The 25797-nt window shown below is 42.4% G+C and overlaps 1 protein-coding gene across 1 annotated transcript; it reads right to left on the bottom strand.

Moving 5' to 3' along the window:
- Nucleotides 1–4603: 4603 nt before the first annotated feature.
- Nucleotides 4604–5908, bottom strand: LOC139655128 (trichohyalin-like). The gene has a single exon (XM_071532443.1). The coding sequence runs from the start codon at nt 5906–5908 to the stop codon at nt 4604–4606; it is 1305 nt and encodes a 434-aa protein (XP_071388544.1).
- Nucleotides 5909–25797: the final 19889 nt, after the last annotated feature.

Here is a 25797-nt window from a genome sequence, read left to right as displayed (position 1 = left end):
CTTCATTACGCCGGGGACTATTTTCTGTACTACGGAACTACTTTCCTAGATCGAAAACGTGTTTACAGCCGGCTTATTAAGCTGTTTGAGGAAAAAGTCGATGATGAAATATGCTGCCCAGAGCAACTGCATGGCTCTGTGACGTTTTTTAATAGTTTTTTTTATAGAATAGAGTTCTATGGCTACTGAGACATGGCTGTATTGGGCATTATGGTGTTTAAGCAATAAATTAGTTTTTCTGAACTAAAAAAGCTTTTTTGTCCCAGTCTTTTATTTGCAGTGTGCAGAATTATTTTCCAGTTTTTCTAGTTTGTAATACTTTGATTCTGTTTATCAATTACAAGATTTGACAGTATTGTTGTTTTGATAGACAAGAGTGAAACAAGTCAATGTTACTCTCCTAAATGCTACTCTATAATCTCTACAGTATAGTGCATGGATTTAACTATAGAATTCAAAGAAATAAAATGTCAAAGGTTGTGTTGTAAAACAGAATCAGTACAACCATATCAATATTTTCTTACACTCCTAGAAGATACTGCCAGCCAAACTGATACTGCCATTGGAGTTTCTCACTTCACCAAGAATGAAAGTGAAAACTTAATGTGTAACTTGATTGCAAAATTTAAAGTTCAACTTAAATGTTCCACTAAGACTTTGGTTCTCAATCTGGGTTCAACACAAAACTGTTGTCCTTGACATACACACCAACCTGAAAGCATTTGTATATTAGCTGTTCTTCTCTTGTCTCTGATATGAGCTGAGTATCTAAAGCCTTGTCAAGAATGTGTTTGACTTAAATGCTGCTGCAAAACTTTAATAGCATCCGAGATAAATTCTGTCGGCTCCACAACTGTGAAATGTTATTAGTAGTTTTTACCCTTTAAAGCAGTGACATGATGACAGCCTTCCCAATGTCCTTGTACACAGGATTAGAGATGCACAATGCTGATACGAGTTCTTCAGTGATTCTCTGGTCAACTTGTAGGTTCAATGTGTCACATATCATATTTTATACCAGACAAAGATGCTGTGCTTTGTTCAAGACGTGTCAAGAGGGTTGCAAATGTCTAAATTATACACAAATGTCAGTCGATGTTTATAATGAGCCTTATTGAGTGGTTTAGTCTGCTAAATGTGATATGGCTAAACTTAAAGACCAACACTGATTTTGTTCTTCAGTCCAAGAACTCTCACATATAATTTGCATAAGGACCTTCTGAATATATTCATAATAATATCTGAGCTCTTTTGGGTATGCTAAATTCAGAGCATAGATTACTCCCAGCATCATAGCCTGTCCACCTTCCTTCTTGATGGCCTCTAAACCCTGATGCTCCTCTATCTGTCCCTCATGATGAATATATTCTCAGTTCAACATAGTTAGAGCATCTCTGTGATAGCCGGCTCCACAAAACCAAACAAGAGCAATTCTATCTAACCGGTCTCAAGAAGAAGGTTGTTAACTGGCTCTGTCAACCCAGGATTTACCAATCCAGCTATGAGCATGCTCACATGAAAGAGGTGGGATTTGGAACAAATAACCAATCACATGCAACATGGACAGATCAAGAGCAGAATATTTTCTAAGATATGATGAAAGGAAAAGTAACATGATTCATTGGGGAAAAGGCAGTAGAGTGTAAGCATGCAACTTGAAGATAAAAATAGTAGAAAATAATCCAAAAATAAAATCAACAGACTGAATAATTGTCATTAGGCTTATCTCTGCCCCATCATTAAAACACACTGTTCATTCTTCTCACTTATACAATATTGTATCGTCACACTGAGGCTGTGAAAAGATTTTATATTCATAAAATCTACCTTTCATAAAAGCAGACATTAAATGCTAGATAAAAGCCACTGGCCCTCATTTTAAAGGTTTATAGTTCCCTGTGTGTTTTATCATAGAAGTGTGGTTATACTTTTAATCTGGATCGCCTAATAACATAATGTTAATCTTAAGGATGAAGACTCAGGTTCCCACTCGTCCTGGAAAACCTGGAAATTTAGAGACTAGTTTTCCAATCATGGAAATTGATTAAAATGACCATGTTGTCCTGGAAAATTTTAATTGTATTTTAGCCCCTCATTCAGATAGCCTAGATAAACCTAGGTAGGAAAGAATTAGAAATTTATTTTTTTCTTTGTAATCTCATCATATTGCTGGCCAAGTTGTATATCCATAAATGTAAGGAGTTAAAAACTAAACCCTTTTTTGTACCTTTAAAAAGGAAGCAGAGTCCTACATTAGAACATTATGTACCTCATGCAATAGAAAAGCTGTGAAAACCTTAAATCTGTGCTCCAGATTTAACATCTTACTGTAATTGTAATGAAACTGAAAGAGGAAACGATGGAATTACAAATCACAACAAAACTATAAACTACATATAATATTATAGTGATATTCCACAGGAGCAGAAAAATACCATAAAGAATGAAAAGGTCACTTTGAACACACTATTAAGAACCACAGGCACTATAACTCCTTGTGAAAATATTATAGTGATAGTATAAGAGATTATATAGCAAATGTAATGAGGTCATTAACTCACTGTTGAGTACCACAGCCATACTGTAAGTCCCTATTGGAATATTATAGGAATATCATGGAGATTTGTATCCCTCTTACAGTACATTTTGATCATTTTCATGGAAAACCACAGACACACTATAAGAATATCATAGGAATATTACAGTGGTTTTCTTGGGCAACACAATATATGAATATTAAACAATAATCTTGATCCATCAACACTGTTAGTTCTTCCCCAGTGAAAGTTTCTTAGCTAAATTCCATGTCAAAACATAATAAAGATAAGCTGAAAATTGATTGTAAGGCCTAGTTGTATTATTAAAATGTATTGTTAATTGGTAAATGGTAACTTTAACTCACCTGCCATTCTCCTTCAAGATGTAAACACCAACAATGCAACTTGGTGCTCGGTTTCTTCTGGTCCTGACACCAGACCCTCATCATATTTTAGTTTTATTTCCAGCCTCGGGGTCAAAAGAGACTCCAGTCATCAGCCAGGACAGTTCAAAATGGTTCAATCTGAAGTGACATATATAGTAAATAAGCCTGATGTAACAATGATTCATATGAAATGCAAATAGATAAGGGGCAATGTTGTTTATTCTTTTAGTCAGTTCTGCACTCTGGCCAAATGGATTATTCTCCTAATGGGACGATGAAGTCTCCCTGTTGTCCAGGTAAACAGCACCCTCTGCTGGCCCAGTCTGAGAACAGCTGGAGACGTCCAGAACCTGTGACTCTCAGCACTGAGCACACAATATGTCAGGCATTTGGATTTAATAAAATATAGAAAGTATATATATATAGAAAGCATTTGTATCTGCTACCAAATCCAAAAGCATCTCCCCTGTGCAGTGTCCTTCATGCTAAAAGGAACTGAATGAATTAGTCTGTTACTCCCCTCTTTCACTCACACATGATGATACACAGGGATCCAATGAAGGACAGACCCACCTATGCTCAGTATACCTGCCTTAATGTGTAGGAACTCCAGCTGATCCACCTTTAAGATGATAGAAATCTGAACAGAATTGTTTATCGCTGCTGTCTAATAAAAAAAAATGAACAGAATTTTGAAAAACTGACTTCAGATTAATGACCATGATTTTTCAAAATGTGAAACTTGAAACTGTGACACTTGCTCTACCTATGTACACGTATTCAGATAAAAATGAGAAATGAGGCTATGTGATACCAACATCTTTTCAGCTGGAACCCTTGGAAATGTAAACTCTTGGAAATGTAAACTCCCATCTGTGTTCAGAGTAGTTATGAAATATTAAGCTTTTAGTTTCTCACATTCCTTGTCTACATGTAAATTCAGCAATATGTTAAGACATGTTTTAGAGCTGCATTATATAAATAACTTATTTTTGACTAAAATGTCAGATGGGACCTTATTATTCCAAGGTCAGGATGAGGTAAATGTACCACAGCAGTTCCACTTTCATTTCTCAGTTTGACAACAGCATTTAAATTGCAAAACCACACAAACAATTGATACGATAAAAGCATAAAATTGACTATACATCCAAGACAGCTTTGATATTTTGATACATTGTACTGTATGTCCAGATGTCTTAAATCCTCTGCATACAGTGTTGGCTGTAGAGCCACTTACAGAATGAAAACAATACAGGTGGTGCACTATTTTTAAGATATCAAAGGTGATATCTTTTATTAAGGGAAAATAGAAGGTAAAGGGGGGGGGGGGGGTCACGAGGTGGGGTGGTGGACGGTGGGTTGGAAGAGAGTGTAGGGTAAGGGTGTGTGAGGAGAAGGAGTGAGCACAGGTGTCAGTGTGCCGAGGTTCTTGGCTTGAAGCAACTCAAGCGGACTCCATCCTCTCCTTCTCCTTTTTTTTCTCCTTGCCCTGACGGGTAAAGAGCTTGATGAATCTTCTCATTATGGAAGCCTTAGTCCGCTTGAAGCAACTCAAGCGGACTCCATCCTCTCCTCCTTTTTTTTTCTCCTTGCCCTGACAGGTAAAGAGCTTGATGAATCTTCTCATTATGGAAGCCTTAGTCCGCTTGAAGCAATTCAAGCGGACTCCATACTCTCCTACTTTTTTTTCTCCTTCCTCTGACGGGTAAAGAGCTTGACGAATCTTCTCATCATGGAAGCCTTCTTGGGTTTTTCCTGCTTGTCGGCCGGCTGCTCCATCTTCTTCTCTGCCTTGAGATCAGTGGAGAGGTTCTGGGTGGTCAGGGCCTCCTCAGCATGGAGCGTTTTCAGCTCTTCGTTTTCCTTCTGGAGTGCCTTCACCAGACTCTCCACCTCCTGGAGCCTCATCGTCTGCTCCCGGTGGCTCAAAGCCTTCTCTTTCTCAAGGTTGTGATTGAGATCAATTTTTTGTTGGAGGGCTTTTTTATCCTCGATCTGTTCCTTAAGCTTAATAGTCAGCTTTTCGGTGATCGAGGCCAGGTCCTTCTGGAGCGTTTTCATCTGCTCCATTTCCTGCCGATGAGCGTTCTCCCGCTCATGGGCACTCTGGAGCTTCTCTTTCCACTCCTTCATTTCCCGACGGAGCTCCTCGTTCTCACGGCGGAGGATCTCCTGAAGGTGAGTGGCCTGCTCTCTGAGCCCCTCCTTGTCTTTCTGGAGGGACGCAATCTCCTTTCCACAGGCCTCCAGTTTCACAGCCTGCTCCTTTGCTGCATTGCGGAGCTCCTGGCTCTCTCGGCGGAGGATCTCCTCTTTCTCCGCCTGCAGGTTGTTGGCCCGTTCCTGTTCTTTCTTGAGAGCCATCACGTCCTCCTCACAGGCCTTGAGTTTCATGGCCTGCTGCTGTACTTGTTTGCGGAGCTCCACGTTCTCTCGGCGGAGGATCTCCTCCTCTGCTTGAAGGTTATTGGCCCGCTCCTGTTCTTTCTGGAGGGCCGCATTCTCCTTCTCGCACGCCTCAAGCTTCATGGCCTGCTCCTTAACTTTCCCACGGAGGTCCCACACGTTCTCCTTGCCTGGCTTAGACTGCTCATGTCTGCCAAAGGCCTTCTCTTGCTGGGGAAGGCTGGGCCACTCCTTTTCATCCTGGAGGGCCACATCCTCCTTCCCGCAGGCCTTGGGTTTGACGGCTTGGTCCATCAGTTTCCTACGGAGCTCCTCGTTCTCTCGGCGGAGGAACTCGTAGCCCTTGTCAGCCTTCGGCTGCTCGCGTCTGCATTTGGCCATCTCTCTTCTGAGCGCCTTCAGCTGATGCTGCAGACCCATGTTTTCATGGATTTGGTCCTCATGTTCGGAGGCCAGGTCTTTGTAGTTTCGGCGGAGGCCCGCCTTCTCTGCCTCACACGCCTTTAACTTCCTGGCTAGCTCGATGGGATCCATGGTCTCCATGGTCTCCTCATGGAGCTGTTGTTTCTTCTCCATGTCTTCAAGATAACCTTCTCTTTCAGAAGGCCTCCAATAGTTGGAGTGTATCTAGTAGTGTATAAACTATTAGATTGTAGTGTATCTAATGGTCCTCTGTCTCTATCCTATGACTGTTCTCTCTTTACGTGTTACCCGCTCACCGTCTTTACCCACATAGAGCTTCTGTGGCTGTAGCAGCCTGTTTTATAGGATTACTGGAGTTCCATTTGCGTCATAAAGAACGTGCATCAGCAGGCAGGTGAAAGCCACTTGGTTGAGAAAAAGTTAGCAAGATTCCAAAGATGCACACGCTCAAAAAACGGTTTATAAAACTGCTGGCTTTATTTAAAAATAACATGTTTCTATTCATACATATTAGATAAATGTAAATGTAACAGGTTGGACATGTAATGAGAGTAAAAAAAAAATTGGATTAATGAGAAAGATTTTAGTTGGCCACCGGAGACCACCCACTGCGCATGTCAGAAACCTGGGCGGCGTGCGAGGGCTGTTTGACAGATTACAGGTGGCAAACAGGACATCACCAGCTACATTTAGGTGAGGATTTCAATCTTTTATTATATGTCATGAAGTAGTGTGATAAAAATGAGTTGCAAATGGCCTCATTATGTTTCCCACTGAGCAAAAGACGTGATTTCAACGTCGCGTCTATGCTTTAGCTCTCATATATCCCAGGATCATTACGGCTATGTATAGACCTATTTTAGACCAAGCAGTAAATACATTATTAGAATGAATAAACATCTGTAAATACCAAAAATATGCACCAGAGAAGTCCTGTAGACTAGCCTACAAGATAATTATCTGAGCACAAGAAGTAATTTCAACATTGCGTCTATACGTAGCTCTCATATAGCCTAGGATACTTTTGTCTATGTATAGACATCTAATAAACTTTCACTTTTCAACCCCATTTAAACTTCATTTAGCCTAGACGGCTATGGGCCATTTAGACGTGTTTTAAACATCTAATCAACGTAAAATTGCTCAGTGGGTAGATTCCTTTGTAGGCGCCTTCATACAAAAACGCTAGACAGCAAGGCAGCTTGGGACAAAATAAGTCCAACAACAGTTGACTGTAGAGTTTAGTGTCTACCATGTCACACTCACTACCCCATCTTTTGTTTACAGTCTCTGGTGTGAACCTGTAATGTACAACACATGTGTGTCAGGCATTTGGATTGAATAATATGTATAAAGTAGGCTATATATAGAAAGCATATGTATCTGCTACCAAATCCAACAGCATCTTCCCTGTGCAGTGTCCTTCATAGGTCCCTACATGCTAATGGGAATGAATTAGTCTGTTACTTACTTCCCTCTTTCACTCACACGATGATACACAGGTGTTCAATGAAGGACAGACCCACCTATGCTCAGTATACCTGCCTTAATGTGTAGGAACTCCACTTTATCCACCTTTTAAGATGATAGAAATCTGAACAGAATTGTTTATCATGAAAAACTGCCTTCAGATTGATGGCCGTTTCTCAAAATTTTACAGGCCATCGCTCATGAAACTTCCTCTACCTATGTACACATGTTCACATAAAAATGAGAACAAAATCATATAACCTATTTGTGGTTGATTACTTTGTTGCAGCATCAACAAAGAGGACAGCATCTTTATTAGACCTGGAACAGCAACACGCTGAATACTCAACAGAGATTCACAAGGGACAAAGAGGACTACAGACAAGGAAAGCTGTACTTTTGGAAGGATGGCAAGCCTGAATGTAACAAGACATCTGGACTGGACCACCAGAGTGCATCTACCACCAGACCACATCGACAGACAGGCAGAAGGGGCCGGCACAAGAGACAGTGCCCCCCTAACATGGAACATGACCATTGAAGTTCAAATGAGCAGGACTATTCCCTCTGTCTGCAGCTTTACATGTGAGACAGAGGGAGGGAAGGCTTGTTCACAGTAGAGGGGACAGTCTGCTTTTGGCCCTCATTTTATTCATCTTTTACCCCTAAATACTCTGTATGAAACTGACTGAAACCATGAGGAAACGATGGAATTACAAATCAGGACATGACACAAGAAGTTGATTTGACTGTTTACTTACAGAGTAGAAGTTGATTTGATTGATAACAGATTAGGAATTGACATCATATGGAGGGTTGACCTCCATTGGCTGACAGTAGTTTGAGGCCTGGCTGCTGATTGGTGGATAGCGATAAGACCGTGGAGAAGGTAATGCAGGGATTGCTCTTTGGGTAGAGCTCAGTGACTCTTCATCATCATCCTCCTCCTCAGTGGAAGAGTGTTGACTGGCAGCAGTGGGACAGCTATGAAGAACAGACTTGGTTCTCTTCCTTCTCACCTCTGACAAAGGAGGAACAGCAGAGAAGCAGGTTAGAGGCACCAGCTGAGGACAAAACCACACAGACTATGAACCCCAAACAATAAGGAGGAGTAATTCCATAATGCATTTTAGAAGGATACAGTAGCCTATCATCATCCAGAAAAACCAATACGAGCAATGTAATGTACCTGTGATAATCTACTAAATGAGTCAACTGCTTTTTCCTCACTCTAATTCTGCCAAGGTGATTTAATAGAAAATATATCATATGATTTCTGCTTGTAGAAATGCACCCCCCTCTTATATCAGGCCAGGGTCACCTGCACGAAATTCACTCTTATCAACCAAATACCACAAAATGTCTGCTGTAAAAAGGATTTGATTCTAGGGTCACCAGAATCAAAGTTATAGGGGGATACATTATTCGTCAGGTAGCCATGACTTTTTTTTTTTAAATAGCTTGGACCTAAATGTTAGTGTGCAGTGAAAGTATGTCTGCAGGAGTGTTTTGACATAGAACGTGTGCAATTACTGTACAATGAAAGGTAAACTGTACAGTGTCCAATTTAGTCAGAAAGTGTCACAGTTTTACAGTATGGCTGACTTTCAGGTCCTGTCATGACTTCTTTTAAACAGCTTGGGCCTAAATGTTAATGTGCATTGAAAGTACAGGTCTGCAGGGGTGTTTCACATAGAACTTGTGCTGTTACAATGAAAGGTGACATGTGCAGTGTTTAATCTGTGTAGCCTATGTAGTCCAGAAAGGCCAAATCTCTGTTTAAATGTAGAGGGGAACCTTCAACTAAATGATTACAGCAATTGTTATCATGGAAAAACATTGTACAGGTTGTATAGTTGCATTTTGTTGCTTGATTATTGTTTTTTTGTGCAAAAAGACGTTTTTTTAGTCAACATTTGAGTGTTGTGGATTTCTAGAAATTACGCTATTATTCTTTAAAAAAATCGGACCGGAAATCTTATTCTTATTTCAGATGGCGGAACACGGCCTACACGCCTCCGCAGTAGACCTACACTGAATAGCTTCTTTTCTAGCTTGACAAACTAAAAGCAAAAAGGAAAACCGCACATCACTCTTTACTTTTCTGTGGTGTCAAGTCAAATGCATAACGGCAGTAAAATCGCTTTTTTTATTTGTTGCATTAAATGATGACATTGTGTTCCAACAGCCACCAAAGCTTCATCTGTTCACTGCTGTCCTTGTAGAAGCAATGCTGACAGCTCACTGGACTTTTCCACATCGGGGATGAACTTTATATCTTCCGTCTTCTTCACTTTCTCCCTTTCTTCACAAACTCCCTCATATCAAAGCTGTCACGTTTATTTGTTTTCTCAGCAAGAGTCGTGACTTGTGATCAGGCAATAATTAGGAAAGCCTAGGGGACCTAGATTTCAATTTTCAAATTCAAATCTCTCAGATCTTCTCTCTCAGAAATGCAGATCTCTCTCTCTCTCTCTCTCTCTCTCTCTCTCCCCCCTCTCTCTCTCTCTTTAAATAATGGCATATAGGCCTAAATAAATGAAGTAGCCTATAAATAAACAAACCTAAACATGTATCCTTGTTTACTTTTGTGGTAATTCAATAACACACACTTTTCAAAAGGCAAGAGATAATTCCAAACCAGAGAGATCATCATCCTACAATGTGTTGCATTTAAAACTTGCATCAGTGCAGATTGATTCATCAACAACAACAGTGAAGACACTGGTAAGTTGATCATTTAATATATTTGTGCTTCTGTGGTGATATAATGGAGATATGACCATCTATAGTGTTTTCTATGGTGTTTTTCTGTGAAATGCGCGCCGCGGCACGCAGAGAAAATAGACCAGACGCCGAAACTGGCGCTCCAGATCGCGAGCTGCGAGCGGAGCTCCGCGCCGCGCCGCGCCGCGCAGCAGCCAGTGTGCACGACCTGACCCATTAACATGGGCGCCGAAAGGAAGCAGCCTCCGCTTCGGGGCCGTTCCGCGGCCGTGGGTCGTCCTGTGTGAACGCGGCAGATCAGACCGGAAGAACGACTCGGGGCACGTAGGCGAATATCCACATTACTTATACAAATATCCGAATAGGCACAAATTTTATTTCATTAACCATTCGAAACGTAGCCTATCAGCACACCTGTGGATGATCAATATAAAACCTTCTCCTTTCTGGTCGCGCAGTGCGCCTGCATGACTCTGGTCTGACAGGTCACAGCTGTTATTTGAATATGAAAATTGAGTGATGTAGACCTATATAGCCCAATGTAAAAATGATTGAAATGAAGGGGCACAGCGATTACACCTGGAGGGTCTTTCGTTACTTTAGGCTACTTTTCTGTCCTCTCTTGATTGTTAGGCTTGTTTTATAAGGCGTCGCGACAAATATTTTCCCGACTTTTTCCTCTTTTCCCGTCTCCCTTCATACGTGCGTGCAGGCCTTTAAGCAACATTTCATTTTTTTTTCTAATAGCCCAAATAAAAATAAATAACTATTACTACTGGCCTTGTATAAATAACTATTAAGTGGCAGTAGTAATAACTATTGGGCTAGTAATTTGAACTGTGACAAATGAATGAATTTTTTTTTTTTTTTTTTTTTTTTTTTTTTTTTAGATCCGGGGCTATTCATCAAACATTCGGGGCTGTAGCCTCGGACGCCCAGGCCTAATGACGCCGCTGCGTAGTCCATCAAAAATAGAAGTCATGCGTATCTCCAGAGTTGCGGCTCCGATCCTGTTACAATTTAAGCGTGCAGGCCTTTAAGCAACATTTTTTTTAATTGTATTTTCTAATAGCCCAAATAAAAATAAATAACTATTACTACTGGCCTTGTATAAATAACTATTAAGTGGCCAGTAGTAATAACTATTAGGCTAGTACTGGCCACTTAGCCTATTTTGTCTCTCTCTTCCTGTATTTTGCCTATATTTACATAGCCTATAGTGCTGTGGTTTGTTCATGCATTATTCGATTTCATATTGTGCTGCCACAAATCTAATATAGCCTATTAATTGTGTTGCTAGTTGTGCAAACTGCAGCTCGATCTTTTACTTTGTGCATAGCTTAGCCTATTAGTAGTCTATCGCTTATAACAACAGACTGATGCCACAACAGAAAAAAAAAAAACATGCTGTAGCCTCACAGGTTTGCACCCTATGCTTTAAACACACTATTAAGAACCACAGACACACTAGGCTATAACTCCTTAATATTATAGTGAAACCATAGGGGATTATATAGCAAGTGCAATGAGGTCATTAACTCACTATTGAGCCATACTGTAAGTCCCTATTGGAATATTATAGAAATATTATGGAGATTTTTGTCACTCTTATAGTAAATCTTTATCATTTTCATGGAAAACTACCACAGACACGTTTATAGTTCTGAAATCAGTGAATGAGTCAGTTGTTCTAGCTATATACTACACGTGTTGCTGGAGTCTTGACCTGGTCGCCTTAAACCACAACTACCACAGACACACCGCCCCCCCCCCCCCTCTCTCCTACAAAGGAAATCGTTTATAGTTCTGCCGAAATCAGTCTGAGTCAGTTGTGGTTAGGTCAAAAACACACTTTTTCTCGCTAGCCTTTTGTTCTGATTGATCAGGTGGATGTAGACCCTACTACTCATGGCTGTATATGTGTGTGTGTGTGTGTGTGTGTGTGTGTGTCCATATATGTTTACTTATTTTATTTTCCTGCTCTTATGTGTTTTTCTTTATTCTTCTTGCACTATTATTATTGTTTTATTCCTTGCACTGTTGAGTAGGCTACCACAGCCATACTGTAAGTTCCTATTGGAATATTTTAGGAATATCATGGAGATTTTTGTTACTATTATAGTAATTTTTGATCATTTTCATGGAAAACCACATACTACCACAGACACACTATAGGAATATCATAGGATATTCGTTTCTTCGTGTCTCCTGCGGGTGACCCTCCTGATACATCACGCGCACTTCTAATTGAGTGTAACCTCCTTGTTCGGGCCAATCAGAATGCTCAGAGGCGAAGCGACCCGAACGGGAAGCGAGGCACCATAGCACAGTGTGTAGGGTAATGTGTATAGGGCATCGGGCATCCCGTGAGACATGCCATGTGTGAAATTACTGTTACGATTTTTTTTATTTTTTTTTATTTCCACCAGCTCAGTCAATAAGACTTGCTGTTGCCATTTTGAGTTTTAAATATAATTGATGTCTCGCAGTGGTCAGTTTTGCTGTGAATGGTTGAATCTGTAGCCTAGCCTACTTACTGTACATGAGTCATTCCATGAAACCGGTACGATTTGGGCTTTGACATTTTTAGATTTTTTACCAAAATGTATTACTTTTCTGAACACCCCATAACATTAAGGACATATTTAACTTCGAGAAAAACATATTTTCCCACCTCAGGCATCAAATCCCTATTATTATTGGTCATTATTTGGGCACTATTAGTCTTCAACCCTGTTATGGACACTATGGAAGCTGTCTGAATATGATTATAAAATGTATTTGTAATGAAATCAACATTTTCCTACAAAAAAAACAAAAAACAAAAAACAAAAAACAATAAAAACAGAAATCAGGAAACGGGGCGCTTTTTAGGCGTTAGGAATTTATTTTAAGTGTTCTCCTTCATGAGGTAGACAAGGCTCATTGGAGGTTAGCATACTTTAGATGAATTAAACATTAATCTGAACTTTGTTAAACATTTTTATGTGGATAAAACATAATTTAGACAGCTGTCATCCTGCGTGGGAGGAGCCTCAACGCAACGCCTCAAACGTCAGTTCAATATGGCTATCAATAAGGCCTCCTCGCATCTTCTCCTCATTTCCTCCGTGACCTTTGACCGAGGAGTCGAGGAAGAGACGCGAGGCGAGGAGAAATCGTTACCAAATGGAGTGCACCCAGAGATAAATTAGACGAGAGAGAGAGAGAGAGAGAGAGAGAGAGAGAGAGAGAGAGAGAGAGAGAGAGAGAGAGAGAGAGAGAGATTGATTGATTAGACAGGAGAGAGACTTTGACTTTTGGTGTTCTTTAATAAAACATCTCACTTAAAAAACACCTGAAAACCAGCCACAGTATCCTAAAACCCTGCGCACTTAACCAACACTCTCGCTCCCTAAAACCAACCCAGCCACTCACTCACACACATACCTGCACAAACCCCCCCACCCCACCCACAAGAAAACCCCCAGACTTACACTGACATCCTGCCATAACATTATACACATGACATAGTGTACCTCCCCACACCTTACAGCAAAACAAACATGATGCAAAAAAATAAAATACCTAGCCATACAGCAACACACACTACATGAAGCAGCATACCATCCCAAACAGACCAAAGAGCCCCTGTAGAAACCTGTTACAGTTAGAGCGATACAGACAGCCCCCCCTCCCCAACAGTACACACCGCCCCCTCCAGACACCACACACTCTGAAAACCAGGAATGTCATTAACCAGAGAGTAATAAGTGTATTCTGCCCTGAACATTAAGAGCGGGTCCGTGGGCCTGCTCCCCTGCACCTTGTTTCTCCCGGTCAGCCACATGGCCAATTTGGCCCGGCCAAACAGAAATTTAAGCAACACACATTTAGCCCTCTTCCTAAATGAATAGATTGGTCCAAAAATAAACAGCCCCACAGAGAAAACATCCCCAAACCTCCTACAGAGTACATCCAACACATTCAGAACAGGTACAACACGGTGACATTGTACGAACACATGCTGAACAGTCTCAGATGAACCACAGAAAGGACAGCACCCCCCCACACTTGAGTCTACCTTCACCAGAAAGCTGTTTGTTGCGAGGGCCCCATGCAGGATCCTCCACTGTAGGTCCCCTGACCTCTTAGGCAGGGGGAGCTTATAAAGCACCCTCCACCTGAAGCCTGCCATACTCTGCTCACCCACCACCTCCTGCCACTGATGTTCCTCAACATCCTGAAGAGCCCTGATGTTCCTGACCTTAACTATAGCAGCATAAAGGACCTTCCCCTTTAACTCCCCAAAACTCCCCAGGCTCGGAGTGGCAAACGAGAGAAGCTTCCCCTTCTCCTCTTCCCTGCCCCCCGTCTCAGCTGACACCCTTAGAGAGGGAAAACTGGAAGGCTCCTCTCCCCGAGGTTTGCTGAGCACCTCCAGTACCGGCTCAGGTAGTGACCCCAGGACCTCAGCTCTCAGTCTCTCCAGGAGTCTTACTGATGATAGCCCAGTTTGTTGGGCCAGTTCCTCAGGGATTTTCCAGCCCCCTCCTCCTGGTTGTCTCAGGTGGCCTAGTGCGGCGATACCTCCCTTCATGATGCGACCTCATACCGTGTCGGAAAACACTGACTCCACTGGGATAAGAGGGTTGTGGAACATTGGCTCCTCCCACACCCATGGCCCTGGTTCCACACACCCCCCCACACGTGTAGACCGAAGCAGACACCAGGCTTTCAGCATAGCCGCATAAAAAGGAGGAATCCCTGCGATCTTCAGGCCCTCCAAATTCATCAGGAACAGCTGGCGGTCCAGCCCCAAACCACCAGCCCTCCTCAGCAGAGCCCGTGCCCCCAACTGCTATCCGGACGGTAGAGAAATCTCTGGGCAGCCTGGAGTCTAAATGCAGCCACCCTGCTCTCTAGGTCCATAAGCCCCCGCCCTCCTCCATGCACCGGCAGGTAGAGAACTCCAGCCTTCAGCCAGTGGTGTCCCGACCAAAGGAAGTCCACCAGCTTCCTTTGAATGTCCTTCCGGAGCCCACTGGGCGGGTTACAGACGGCCAGCTGGTGCCATAAAGAAGATGCAGCCAGATTATTTATTACAAGCGTCCTCCCCCTATATGACACTTGAGACAGGAGCCACTTCCATTTAGCCAGTCTGGAGATGACAGACTGAGTCATGCCCTCCCAGTTCTTTTTCTTCCAGCCCTCTGAGCCCAGGTACACCCCAAGAACCTTAAGGCCTCCTCTACCCCACTGTAGCCCTCCTGGCAGCTGAGGAACCAACTCTTCTCTCCATGCTCCATATAAAACTGCCTCACTTTTCCCTCAGTTGACCCTATCTGAGGCTGCTCCCTCAAAAGTGTGTAGGCTATCCTCCAGTATATCCTGTATATCCTGCCTGTCCTTCACCAGCACTGTGATATCGTCTGCATAGGCAGAGATACACACCGATGAGCTGAGTCCCAGCTCCCCAAACCTCACTCCCTGCAATCTCCTGCGTACTAGGGCTAGGAGAGGCTCAATGGCCAACGTGTATAACTGGCCTGACAGTGAACAGCCCTGCCTAATGCCCCACCCAACTTGCACAGGTCTACTTAGCCCCCCACCTACCTTCACTAAGCATGAGGCCCCAGCATACAGCAACTTAATTCCAGCAATAAAAGACTCCCCACAACCAAAAGCAGCCAGTGTACTACACAGGTACCGATGGTCCACCCTGTCAAAAGCTTTCTCCTGATCAAGGGCTAATAGTCCAAAATCTGTGTCTGAAAGTTCGGCCCAGTCCATTACATCACGGAGTAAAAACAAGTTGTCCATTATTGAGCGCCCTGGAATGCAATAAGTCTGATCCCTGTGCACCACTGCCTCAAGGTACGTCCTGAGTCTGTTGGCCAAAGTCTTGGAATAGATTTTAAAATCCACGCAAAGCAGTGCAACAGGTCTCCAGTTCTTTAGATCACTCAGATCGCCTTTTTTCAGCAACAGAGTCAGAACAGCCCGGTGACAGCTGAGCGGCAGCTCACCTACCACCAAGCATTCACAGAGCACATCATACCAGTCCTGCCCAATTAGCCTCCAGAACCTTTTGTAAAAGTCCACTGGTAGGCCGTCAACCCCCGAGGCACGACCAGGGGCCATCTGGGAGACAGCCTTGCTCAGCTCATCGAAGGTAATGGGTAAATCCAGCTCAGTCCTTTGAGCGTGGGACAGTTTGGGGAGGTCCCCCAGTAAAACGTGTGCATATGGGGTCGCACGCTTCTGCCGCATATAAGTTCTCATAAAAATTAACAGCCCCCTCCCGCGTTTCACCCACCACAGAAGTCACCCGCCCGTCAGCTAACCGCATAGAAAACCTGGTCTCTGGCGCCATTGATGTTAAGTGTACCAATTGGTAAAACCTTCATGAGAAAGGGGAAGGAGAAGAACAGGAGTAGCAAATTCCTCGTGACGTGCCCAGGCAACTCATTATAAATCTATTTCATTAATGTTCTTTCTTACCGCTGTAGCCCATTTACTGAGTCTGTATCTCCTCTTTGGTGTCACCCCTGTGATAGCACCCCCAACACGTTCCTCACAGACCTCAAAAACATTTGTGAATCAGGGAAAAACTCTGCAATTTCAACATTCTTCCTCCACAGAATAGACCTCACCATCACCCACCTGACTGGCAGGGAGCTCCAGCTCTCCAGAACTATCAGACATGCCAATTTCCTCCCACTCGCCCTCAGACTCCTCCACTGGTGAGGGTCCCCCCCCCGCTGCCCCCCCGTCTCCACCCTCCACCGCCCCAGCTCCAGCCCCAGCCTGACTCCCCACTAAGAGAGAGAGAGACATTAGACAGAGAGAGAGGGAGAGAGGACAGAGAGAGAGTGACTTGGAGAGAGGGGAAAAAGTGAGTAATGCTTTAGAGGAGAGAAAATAGAGAGAGAGAAAGAGAAATTAGACAGAGAGAGAGACAAAGACCTTTGTTGACCTTTATTGGCACAAACGTTTCCAGTTAGAGATAAAAAAGAAGACATTTCAGAGAATAAAAAAGGTAACAGAGAGAGAGAGAGAGAGAAATGGGCATCACATTATTAAAAAAAAAAAGAAAAACAATCTCCAGTAGTTTGGGCATATTGAGTTGGCAACCCTAAGTGTAGTCCTTTATTTGTTCACCATGAATAAACACAGAATTTTAGTGGGAATGGTGTGGTTTGGATCCGGTTTATGATTTTATAGGTGTTACATTTTTGTGTTGTTACAACTAACCCAGGATTTGGGGTAGAATGTAACATTTCTCTCCCTGTCTTTGAGACGGAATAACTCTTTTTCTGTGGCCCATGGAGACTAATCTGAAAGTGTTACAGTCATCCCTGGTCTCCCCTCCCCAGGGAAGTCTTGCTTGTGTCTAGATAAACAGCTGTTAACGTAATCTGACAACACAAACATTTTCGGGTTGCTTCTCTAATATCCACTGTGTTAGGTAGTGAACCTGTACTGTACAACACATATGTGTCTGTTTTCATTGAAAACATGCCCAGTGGATGACTCTTGGCACTGAGGACACAAGATGTCAGGCAGCTGGATTTAATAAATATAGAAAGCATCTGTCTGTCTGTTACTCCCATCTTTCACTAACATAATGATACACAGGTATTCAATGAAGGACAGACCCACCTATGCTCAGTAGCCTATACCTACCTTAATGTGTAGGAACTCTCACTTTATCCACCTTTTAAGATGATAGAAATCTGAATACAATTGTTTAGCGCTGCTGTCTAATAAGAAAAACTGAACAGAATTTTGAAAAAACTGCCTTGTATTCAGCCATGATTTCAGCCATGATTTTTCAAAAATTTCCAGGCCATCGCTCATGAAACTTGCTCTACCTCTATACACCAGTTCAGATAAAAATGAGAAGAATTCATATATTTGTGGTTGATTACTTGTTGACCCTAGCTGACCCAGTTAACCCTTTATCTTCTACCACCAGGTCACTGGCTATACACTGATGCTGAAGTGTACTTTTGGAAGGATGGCAAGCCTGAATGTAACAAGACATCTGGACTGGACCACCAGAGTGCATCTACCACCAGACCACATCGACAGACAGGCAGAAGGGGCCGGCACAAGAGACAGTGCCCCCCTAACATGGAACATGACCATTGAAGTTCAAATGAGCAGGATGTTCCCTCTGTCTGCAGCTTTACATGTGAGACAGAGGGAGGGAAGGCTTGTTCACAGTAGAGGGGACAGTCTGCTTTTGGCCCTCATTTTATTCATCTTTTACCCCTAAATACTCTGTATGAAACTGACTGAAACCATGAGGAAACGATGGAATTACAAATCAGGACATGACACAAGAAGTTGATTTGACTGTTTATTTACAGATTAGAAATTGATTTGATTGATAACAGATTAGGAATTGACATCATATGGAGGGTCGACCTCCATTGGTTCACAGTAGTTTGAGGCCTGGCTGCTGGTTGGTGGATAGTGAACTGGACTGTAGTCTTGACCATACTGGAGCTGCTGCAGGCTGTTTGGTGCAAAGCCCTCTGACTGGTCCTGAATGACGCAGCACAAAGCCAGCTGATTGGCCAGTAGGTCGCACACAACGCAGCTTCCCTGATTGGTCGGTAGGTCAGAGCAGCACGTGAGTCCTGCGCTCCCATTGGTCGTCTGAATGGCGGCGAGTCCCTCAATCTGATAAAACCATGGAGGAGGTAAAGCAGGGATTGCTCTCTGGGTTGAGCTCAGTGACTCTTCATCATCATCCTCCTCCTCCTCAATGGAAGAGTGTTGACTGGCAGCAGTGGGACAGCTATGCAGAACAGACTTGGTTCTCTTCCTTCTCACCTCTGACAAAGGAGGAAGAGCAGAGAAGCAGGTTAGAGGCACCAGCTGAGGACAAAACCACACAGACTATGAACCCCAAACAATAAGGAGGAGTAATTCCATAATGCATTTTAGAAGGATACAGTAGCCTATCATCATCCAGAAAAACCAATACGAGCAATGTAATGTACCTGTGATAATCTACTAAATGAGTCAACTGCTTTTTCCTCACTCTAATTCTGCCAAGGTGATTCAATAGAAAATAAACACACGCACACGCACACACACCGGCCGGTCGATTTTCCTCTCAAACTACAAAACAATAATCTCGATCCATCAACAGTGTTAGTTCTTCCCCAGGGAAAGTCCCTTAGCAGAATTGCATGTAAAAATCACATCATGAAGATAAAAATGTGATTAAAATGAATTGTTAATTTGTAAATGGTAACTTTAACTCACCTGACATTCTCTGTCCTTCTACTTCAAGATGTGAGCATCAACAATGAAACTTGGAGGTGGCTCTTCTGCAGCCTAGTCATTTCACTTTTCATCTCGCCCCCGGTCCAAACTCTGACAGAGGATTTCACAAGAATCGTTCTGTCACAGACTACTGCTGTAATCTCCCCCGTCATCTGAAAAAATCTGTTTGAATTTGAGTGTCAAACGAATATCTGCATAAAGAGATATTCTGTTTATGCTGATTAAACATTTCTGTTTATGCAAATCAAACATTTGTTCCGACTTCCGGATTCACTGACTTTTTGGGGTTAGTTACGTTTGCTCACTAAGCAACCCATAAATAATGGTTAATCAACGATGAAACATTGCGTTATAATTAAATAACAGTTTAGGCTACAACTTATAGGCTTGTTTTAGGCTAACGTTATATTCAGTGGTCTGCTTAGTAAGCTAACGTAACTAACCTCAAAAAGTCAGTGAATCCTAAAGTCGGAACAAATTCTTTAAATTTGCATTAAACCTAAAGATAGATGGGCCTATAACCCATGATATGGCTGATTTGAACCCATAATTATTGAACTTGACCATTTCAAAGGGTCAACGGAGGATCTTTGTTAGAGTTTTTCACAATTGTTTAGGTTACACACTAAAACTGGAACTTGGGACACAATCACTAGAACCTGAACCTCATGTATCAAATCCCTAAACCAAGTCTGCAAATCTACAAGCACATGTTCTGCTTTTCACTCAGTTTGCAATTCTCAGTCACACTTTTTGCAGAACATTACACACAGTAGGCCTAATGTGTAGTTTTCTCTCGTTCCTATAGGCACAACATTCAAAAACTAAAATCACATGTATTCATCTGGAAGCACTGCCATCCCAAATGCTTAACTTCATTTACCAATTGGCAACATCCACTCATCACACATATAAACACTAATATCTGATTTAATCACTCAGAAATCAGAGCTTCAGCACTATAAAACATGGAAACCAATGTTGCAGTGAGAGCTAGAGGAAGAGGACAGGGACAAGGAGAAGAGTTATCTGAGATGAGATCCGGGTCACTTTGGTTCACCATGTGGTCCACATGGGTTGAGCATGAGGGAGGCTGGGCAGAGAGTCCAGACCAACCTGAGCTTCACTGCTGCTTCCATCATCCAGACATTCAGAAATGAGAACAAGTAGCCTCCTGTCTACACCATGCTACTGTTCTTTATACTGTAGTATACTGTAGCAGTAGTAGTAGTGGTAGTAGTCCTACACATCAGTAGGCCTGTACTACTCAGTGATGGTTGGCCAGTGTTACAGTAATGTGTCGTTTCATATTGAAAAGCAGAAATATTCTTGTACCATAACCAATCACATCATGTTTTTAGATCTTCAGCAGAACTGAGAGAAGACCAGTCTGTGTGAACATGGCTTGTGATGAGATTTTTTACAGATTTTTTTTTTCTCCTGCTGCATTGTGTTTTGTATGTAGAACACTTCACATATCCAACACATTCAAGTGTTGAAATAAAGTATTTGTGATTGAAATAAGGTATTTGGGCATAAAAATATTTGTTTATAGCCTATATACATTACTGTAACAGCCTTTTACAACCGGCTACTGTTTAAGTCTAACTCTGAACATGCAAAAGGCGTTAGTCTACTGATGAGATATTCATAATAGTGTTTCCCGTACATCAGTGTGTAGTAGGTTGTTTGAAAGATGTATTCATATGATGGTTGTGTGTGTCATTTTATTGCAAAATAACATTTAAAAAAAAAAGATAAAATGGTTTTGAATGCAGTGTTTCATTTTGCCAGTGATTTGTGGAGTTTTGCATTTTGTGTTAGTGGTTTTGTGTTTAGAGTTTTGAGAAAATGAGCCCTAGTTTCAGAAAATGTGTGTAAGCAATTGTGAAAAACTGTGCACTCTGGCCAAATGGATTATCATCATCATACTATAAAGCAAGGAATCTGTGTGTGTGTGTGTGTGTGTGTGTCCGTCGCATATCTCGAGAACCGTTCTTCCGGTCGACTTCACACTTGGCGGGTGTATTGCTGGGGACCCAAGGACGTGCGGTGTCGGATTTGGGCACTGCACTAGTTCTCCTAATGGGACGATGAAGTCTTCCTGTTGTCTAGATAAACAGCACCCTCTGCTGGCCCAGTCTGAGAACAGCTGGAGACGTTGAAAACCTGTACTTGACTCTCGGCACTGAGGACACAATATGTCAGGCATTTGGATTTAATAAAATATAGAAAGTAGAAAGCATTTGTATCTGCTATCAAATCCAAAAGCATCTCCCCTGTGCAGTGTCCTTCATGCTAAAAGGAACTGAATGAATTAGTCTGTTACTCCCCTCTTTCACTCACACATGATGATACACAGGGATCCAATGAAGGACAGACCCACCTATGCTCAGTATACCTGCCTTAATGTGTAGGAACTCCAGTTGATCCACCTTTAAGATGATAGAAATCTGAACAGAATTGTTTAGCAGAATTTTGAAAAACTTGAAACTATGAAACTTGCTCTACCTATGTACACATATTCAGATAAAAATGAGAAAAAATCATATATTTGTGGTGGATTACTTTCTTAACAGTTAACCCTTTATCTTCCACCACCAGGTCACTGGCTATACACTGATGTTGAAGTTCAAGTCTTACTCTGATTCCTGCTCCATGTCTCTAAAAGCCAAGGAAAGGAAACGAGAGATTGAGGAAAGACCTTGGAAAGTTTAAACCAAACACTTTGGAGCCTGGCAGTATGATCATGCCAAGTGGGAAGTCTGTGAGCATCAAGGTAGCAGCATCAACAAAGAGGACAGCATCTTTATTAGACCTGGAACAGCAACACGCTGAATACTCAACAGAGATTCACAAGGGACAAAGAGGACTACAGACAAGGAAAGCTGTACTTTTGGAAGGATGGCAAGCCTGAATGTAACAAGACATCTGGACTGGATCACCAGAGTGCATCTACCACCAGACCACATCGACAGACAGGCAAAAGGGGCCGGCAAAAGAGACAGTGCCCCCCTAACATGGAACATGACCATTGAAGTTCAAATGAGCAGGACTGTTCCCTCTGTCTGCAGCTTTACATGTGAGACAGAGGGAGGGAAGGCTTGTTCACAGTAGAGGGGACAGTCTGCTTTTGGCCCTCATTTTATTCATCTTTTACCCCTAAATACTCTGTATGAAACTGACTGAAACCATGAGGAAACGATGGAATTACAAATCAGGACATGACACAAGAAGTTGATTTGACTGTTTATTTACAGAGTAGAAGTTGATTTGATTGATAACAGATTAGGAATTGACATCATATGGAGGGTCGACCTCCATTGGTTGACAGTCATCATATGGAGTTTCGACCTCCATTGGCTGACAGTAGATTGAGGCCTGGCTGCTGGTTGGTGGATAGTGAACTGGACTGTAGTCTTGACCATACTGGAGCTGCTGCAGGCTGTTTGGTGCAAAACCCTCTGACTGGTCCTGAATGACGCAGCACAAAGCCAGCTGATTGGCCAGTAGGTCGCACACAACGCAGCTTCCCTGATTGGTCGGTGGGTCAGAGCAGCACGTGGGTCCTGCGCTCCCATTGGTCGTCTGAATGGCGGCGAGTCCCTCAATCTGATAAAACCGTGGAGGAGGTAATGCAGGGATTGCTCTCTGGGTAGAGCTCAGTGACTCTTCATCATCATCATCATCCTCCTCAGTGGAAGAGTGTTGACTGGCAGCAGTGGGACAGCTATGCAGAACAGACTTGGTTCTCTTCCTTCTCACCTCTGACAAAGGAGGAACAGCAGAGAAGCAGGTTAGAGGCACCAGCTGAGGACAAAACCACACAGACTATGAACCCCAAACAATAAGGAGGAGTAATTCCATAATGCATTTTAGAAGGATACAGTAGCCTATCATCATCCAGGAAAACCAATACGAGCAATGTAATGCACTAATACTAACACTACTACTAATGGGTCAACTGCTTTTTCCTCCCTCTAATTCTGCCAAGGTGATTTAATAGAAAATAAACACACGCACACACACACACACCGGCCGGTCGATTTTCGTCTCAAACTACAAAACAATAATCTTGATCCATCAACAGTGTTAGTTCTTCCCCAGGGAAAGTCCCTTAGCAGAATTGCATGTAAAAAATCACATCATGAAGATAAAAATGTGATTAAAATGTATTGTTAATTTGTAAATGGTAACTTTAACTCACCTGACATCCTCCGTCCTTCTACTTCAAGATGTGAGCATCAACAATGAAACTTGGCGGTGGCTCTTCTGCAGCCTATAGTCACTTTTCATCTCGCCCCGTCACTTCGGTCAAACCTCTGACAGATTCTCTCAGATGACGGGGGAGGTTACAGCAGTGGTTTGTGACAGAACGATTCTTGTGAAATCCCTGCCTACTAGGCATATGTGGTTAGGCCTATATCTGGTTAGCCTATATGATTTGCATATAAACAAAAGATATGCCATATATGCATATGTCTTGTTTATATGCAAATCATACTACATTTTTCCGACTTCCGGATTCACTGACTTTTTGGGGTTAGTTACGTTTGCTCACTAAGCAACCCATAAATAATGGTTAACCAACGATGAAACATTGCGTTATATGCTAATTAAATAACAGTTTAGGCTACAACTTATAGGCTTGTTTTAGGCTAACGTTATATTCAATGGTCTGCTTAGTAAATTAACAACTAACCTCAAAAAGTCGGAACAAATTCTTTAAATTTGCATTAAACCTGAAGATAGATAGGCCTATAACCCATATTATGGCTGATTTGAACCCATAATTATTGAACTTGACAATTTCAAAGGGTCCACAGAGGATCTTTATTACAGTTTTTCGCAATTGTTTAGGTTACACACTAAAACTGGAACTCGGGAAACAATCACTAGAACCTGAACCTCATGTATCAAATCCCTAAACCAAGTCTGCTAACCTACAAGCACATGTTCTGCTTTTCACTCAGTTCGTAATTCTCACACTCTTTGCAGAACATTACACACAGTAGGCCTAATGTGTAGTTTTCTCTCGTTCTGTACATTAGGCACATCATTCAAAAACTAAAATCACGTGTTCATTTGGAAGCACTGCCATCCCAAATGCTTAACTTCATTTACCAACTGGCAACATCCACTCATCACATATGCGACGCGGCTGCCGGAATTGATCGCGGCCACTCTAGACAATACTTGTGATTCCATCAGACGCGCCGCAGCGTGTTTCAGAAGCGTCCCAGAAGCGGCTCTCCGCTCTGCTCCGCTAAAAATACGCGCCTAGTATATTTTTGACGGAAGCCGCGTCGAGCCGCGTCAAGCTGCACAGAGCAGATCGAGCTGGACAGGAAGTTAGACACAGGAACGGTAGAGCATCCGGTGAATTTTCAAAATAAAACACCCTGTGCAGACTCCCGATCGTATATCACATCATCAACGTTATAACCGAGGAGAAATGGAGAAGAAATGCAAGTGTTCTCCTCATGCCAACAGACACTGTAGCCTATGTGAAATATAGATACGAAATAATTATGAGGATGAATGTATTTTTAACAACTAAACCACAGCCACAAATCTTTGATCCATGTTGTTCATAACTGGACTTAACTGTATTAACGTTGTCTGTAGGCTACAGCACAACAAAGTAGGAAATAACAATAAACGCCATTAAAACAGACAAAAAAAAGAAACCAGTTAACTACGTAGCCTACTGGTAGAAGCACAAAAATCAAGGAAAAATGACGAAATCAGCAAGTTGGTCAGACATTCAAGTGTTGAAATAAAGTATTTGTGATTGAAATAAGGTATTTGGGCGTAAAGATATTTCTTTATAGCCTATATACATATAGCCTATGTAACAGCCTTTTACAACAGGCTACTGTACTCTGAACATGCAAAAGGCATTAGTCTACTGATGAGATATTCATAATAGTGTTTCCCGTACATCAGTGTGTAGTAGGTTGTTAGAAAGATGTATTCATATGATGGTTGTGTGTGTCATTTTATTGCAAAATAAATTGCTTTAATAATAAAGCAAGGAATCTGTGTGTGTGTGCGTGTGTGTGTTTGTGTTTCCGTCGCATATCTCGAGAACCGTTCGTCTGATCGACTTCACACTTGTCGGGTGTATTGCTGGGGACCCAAGGACGTGCACTGTTGGATTTGGGCACTGCACTAGTTCTCCTGAAGGGACGATGAAGTCTTCCTTCTGTCTAGATAAACAGCACCCTCTGCTGGCCCAGTCTGAGAACAACCTGTGACTCTCAGCACTGAGCACACAAAATGTCAGGCAGGCATTTGGATTTAATAAAATATAGAAAGTAGAAAGCATTTGTATCTGCCACCAAATCCAAAAGCATCTCCCCTGTGCAGTGTCCTTCATGCTAAAAGGAGCTGAATGAATTAGTCTGTTACTCCCCTCTTTCACTCACACATGATGATACACAGGGATCCAATGAAGGACAGACCCACCTATGCTCAGTATACCTGCCTTAATGTGTAGGAACTCCAGTTGATCCACCTTTAAGATGATAGAAATCTGAATAGAATTGTTTATCGCT

The sequence above is a fragment of the Centroberyx affinis genome, unplaced genomic scaffold, assembly GCF_046629955.1.
Source record: "Centroberyx affinis isolate AG114_WGS23_722 - 3 ecotype Tasmania unplaced genomic scaffold, CSIRO-AGI_Caff_v1 ptg002190l_1, whole genome shotgun sequence".
NCBI classification, from domain to species: domain Eukaryota; kingdom Metazoa; phylum Chordata; class Actinopteri; order Beryciformes; family Berycidae; genus Centroberyx; species Centroberyx affinis.
The sequence above is the reverse complement of the archived record's forward strand: the minus strand, read 5'-3'. Positions and strand labels throughout refer to the sequence as shown.

Bases quoted from the DNA above. Each gene is read 5' to 3' on its own strand.
- LOC139655128 (XM_071532443.1), bottom strand. From the start codon at position 5,908: ATGGAGAAGAAACAACAGCTCCATGAGGAGACCATGGAGACCATGGAT.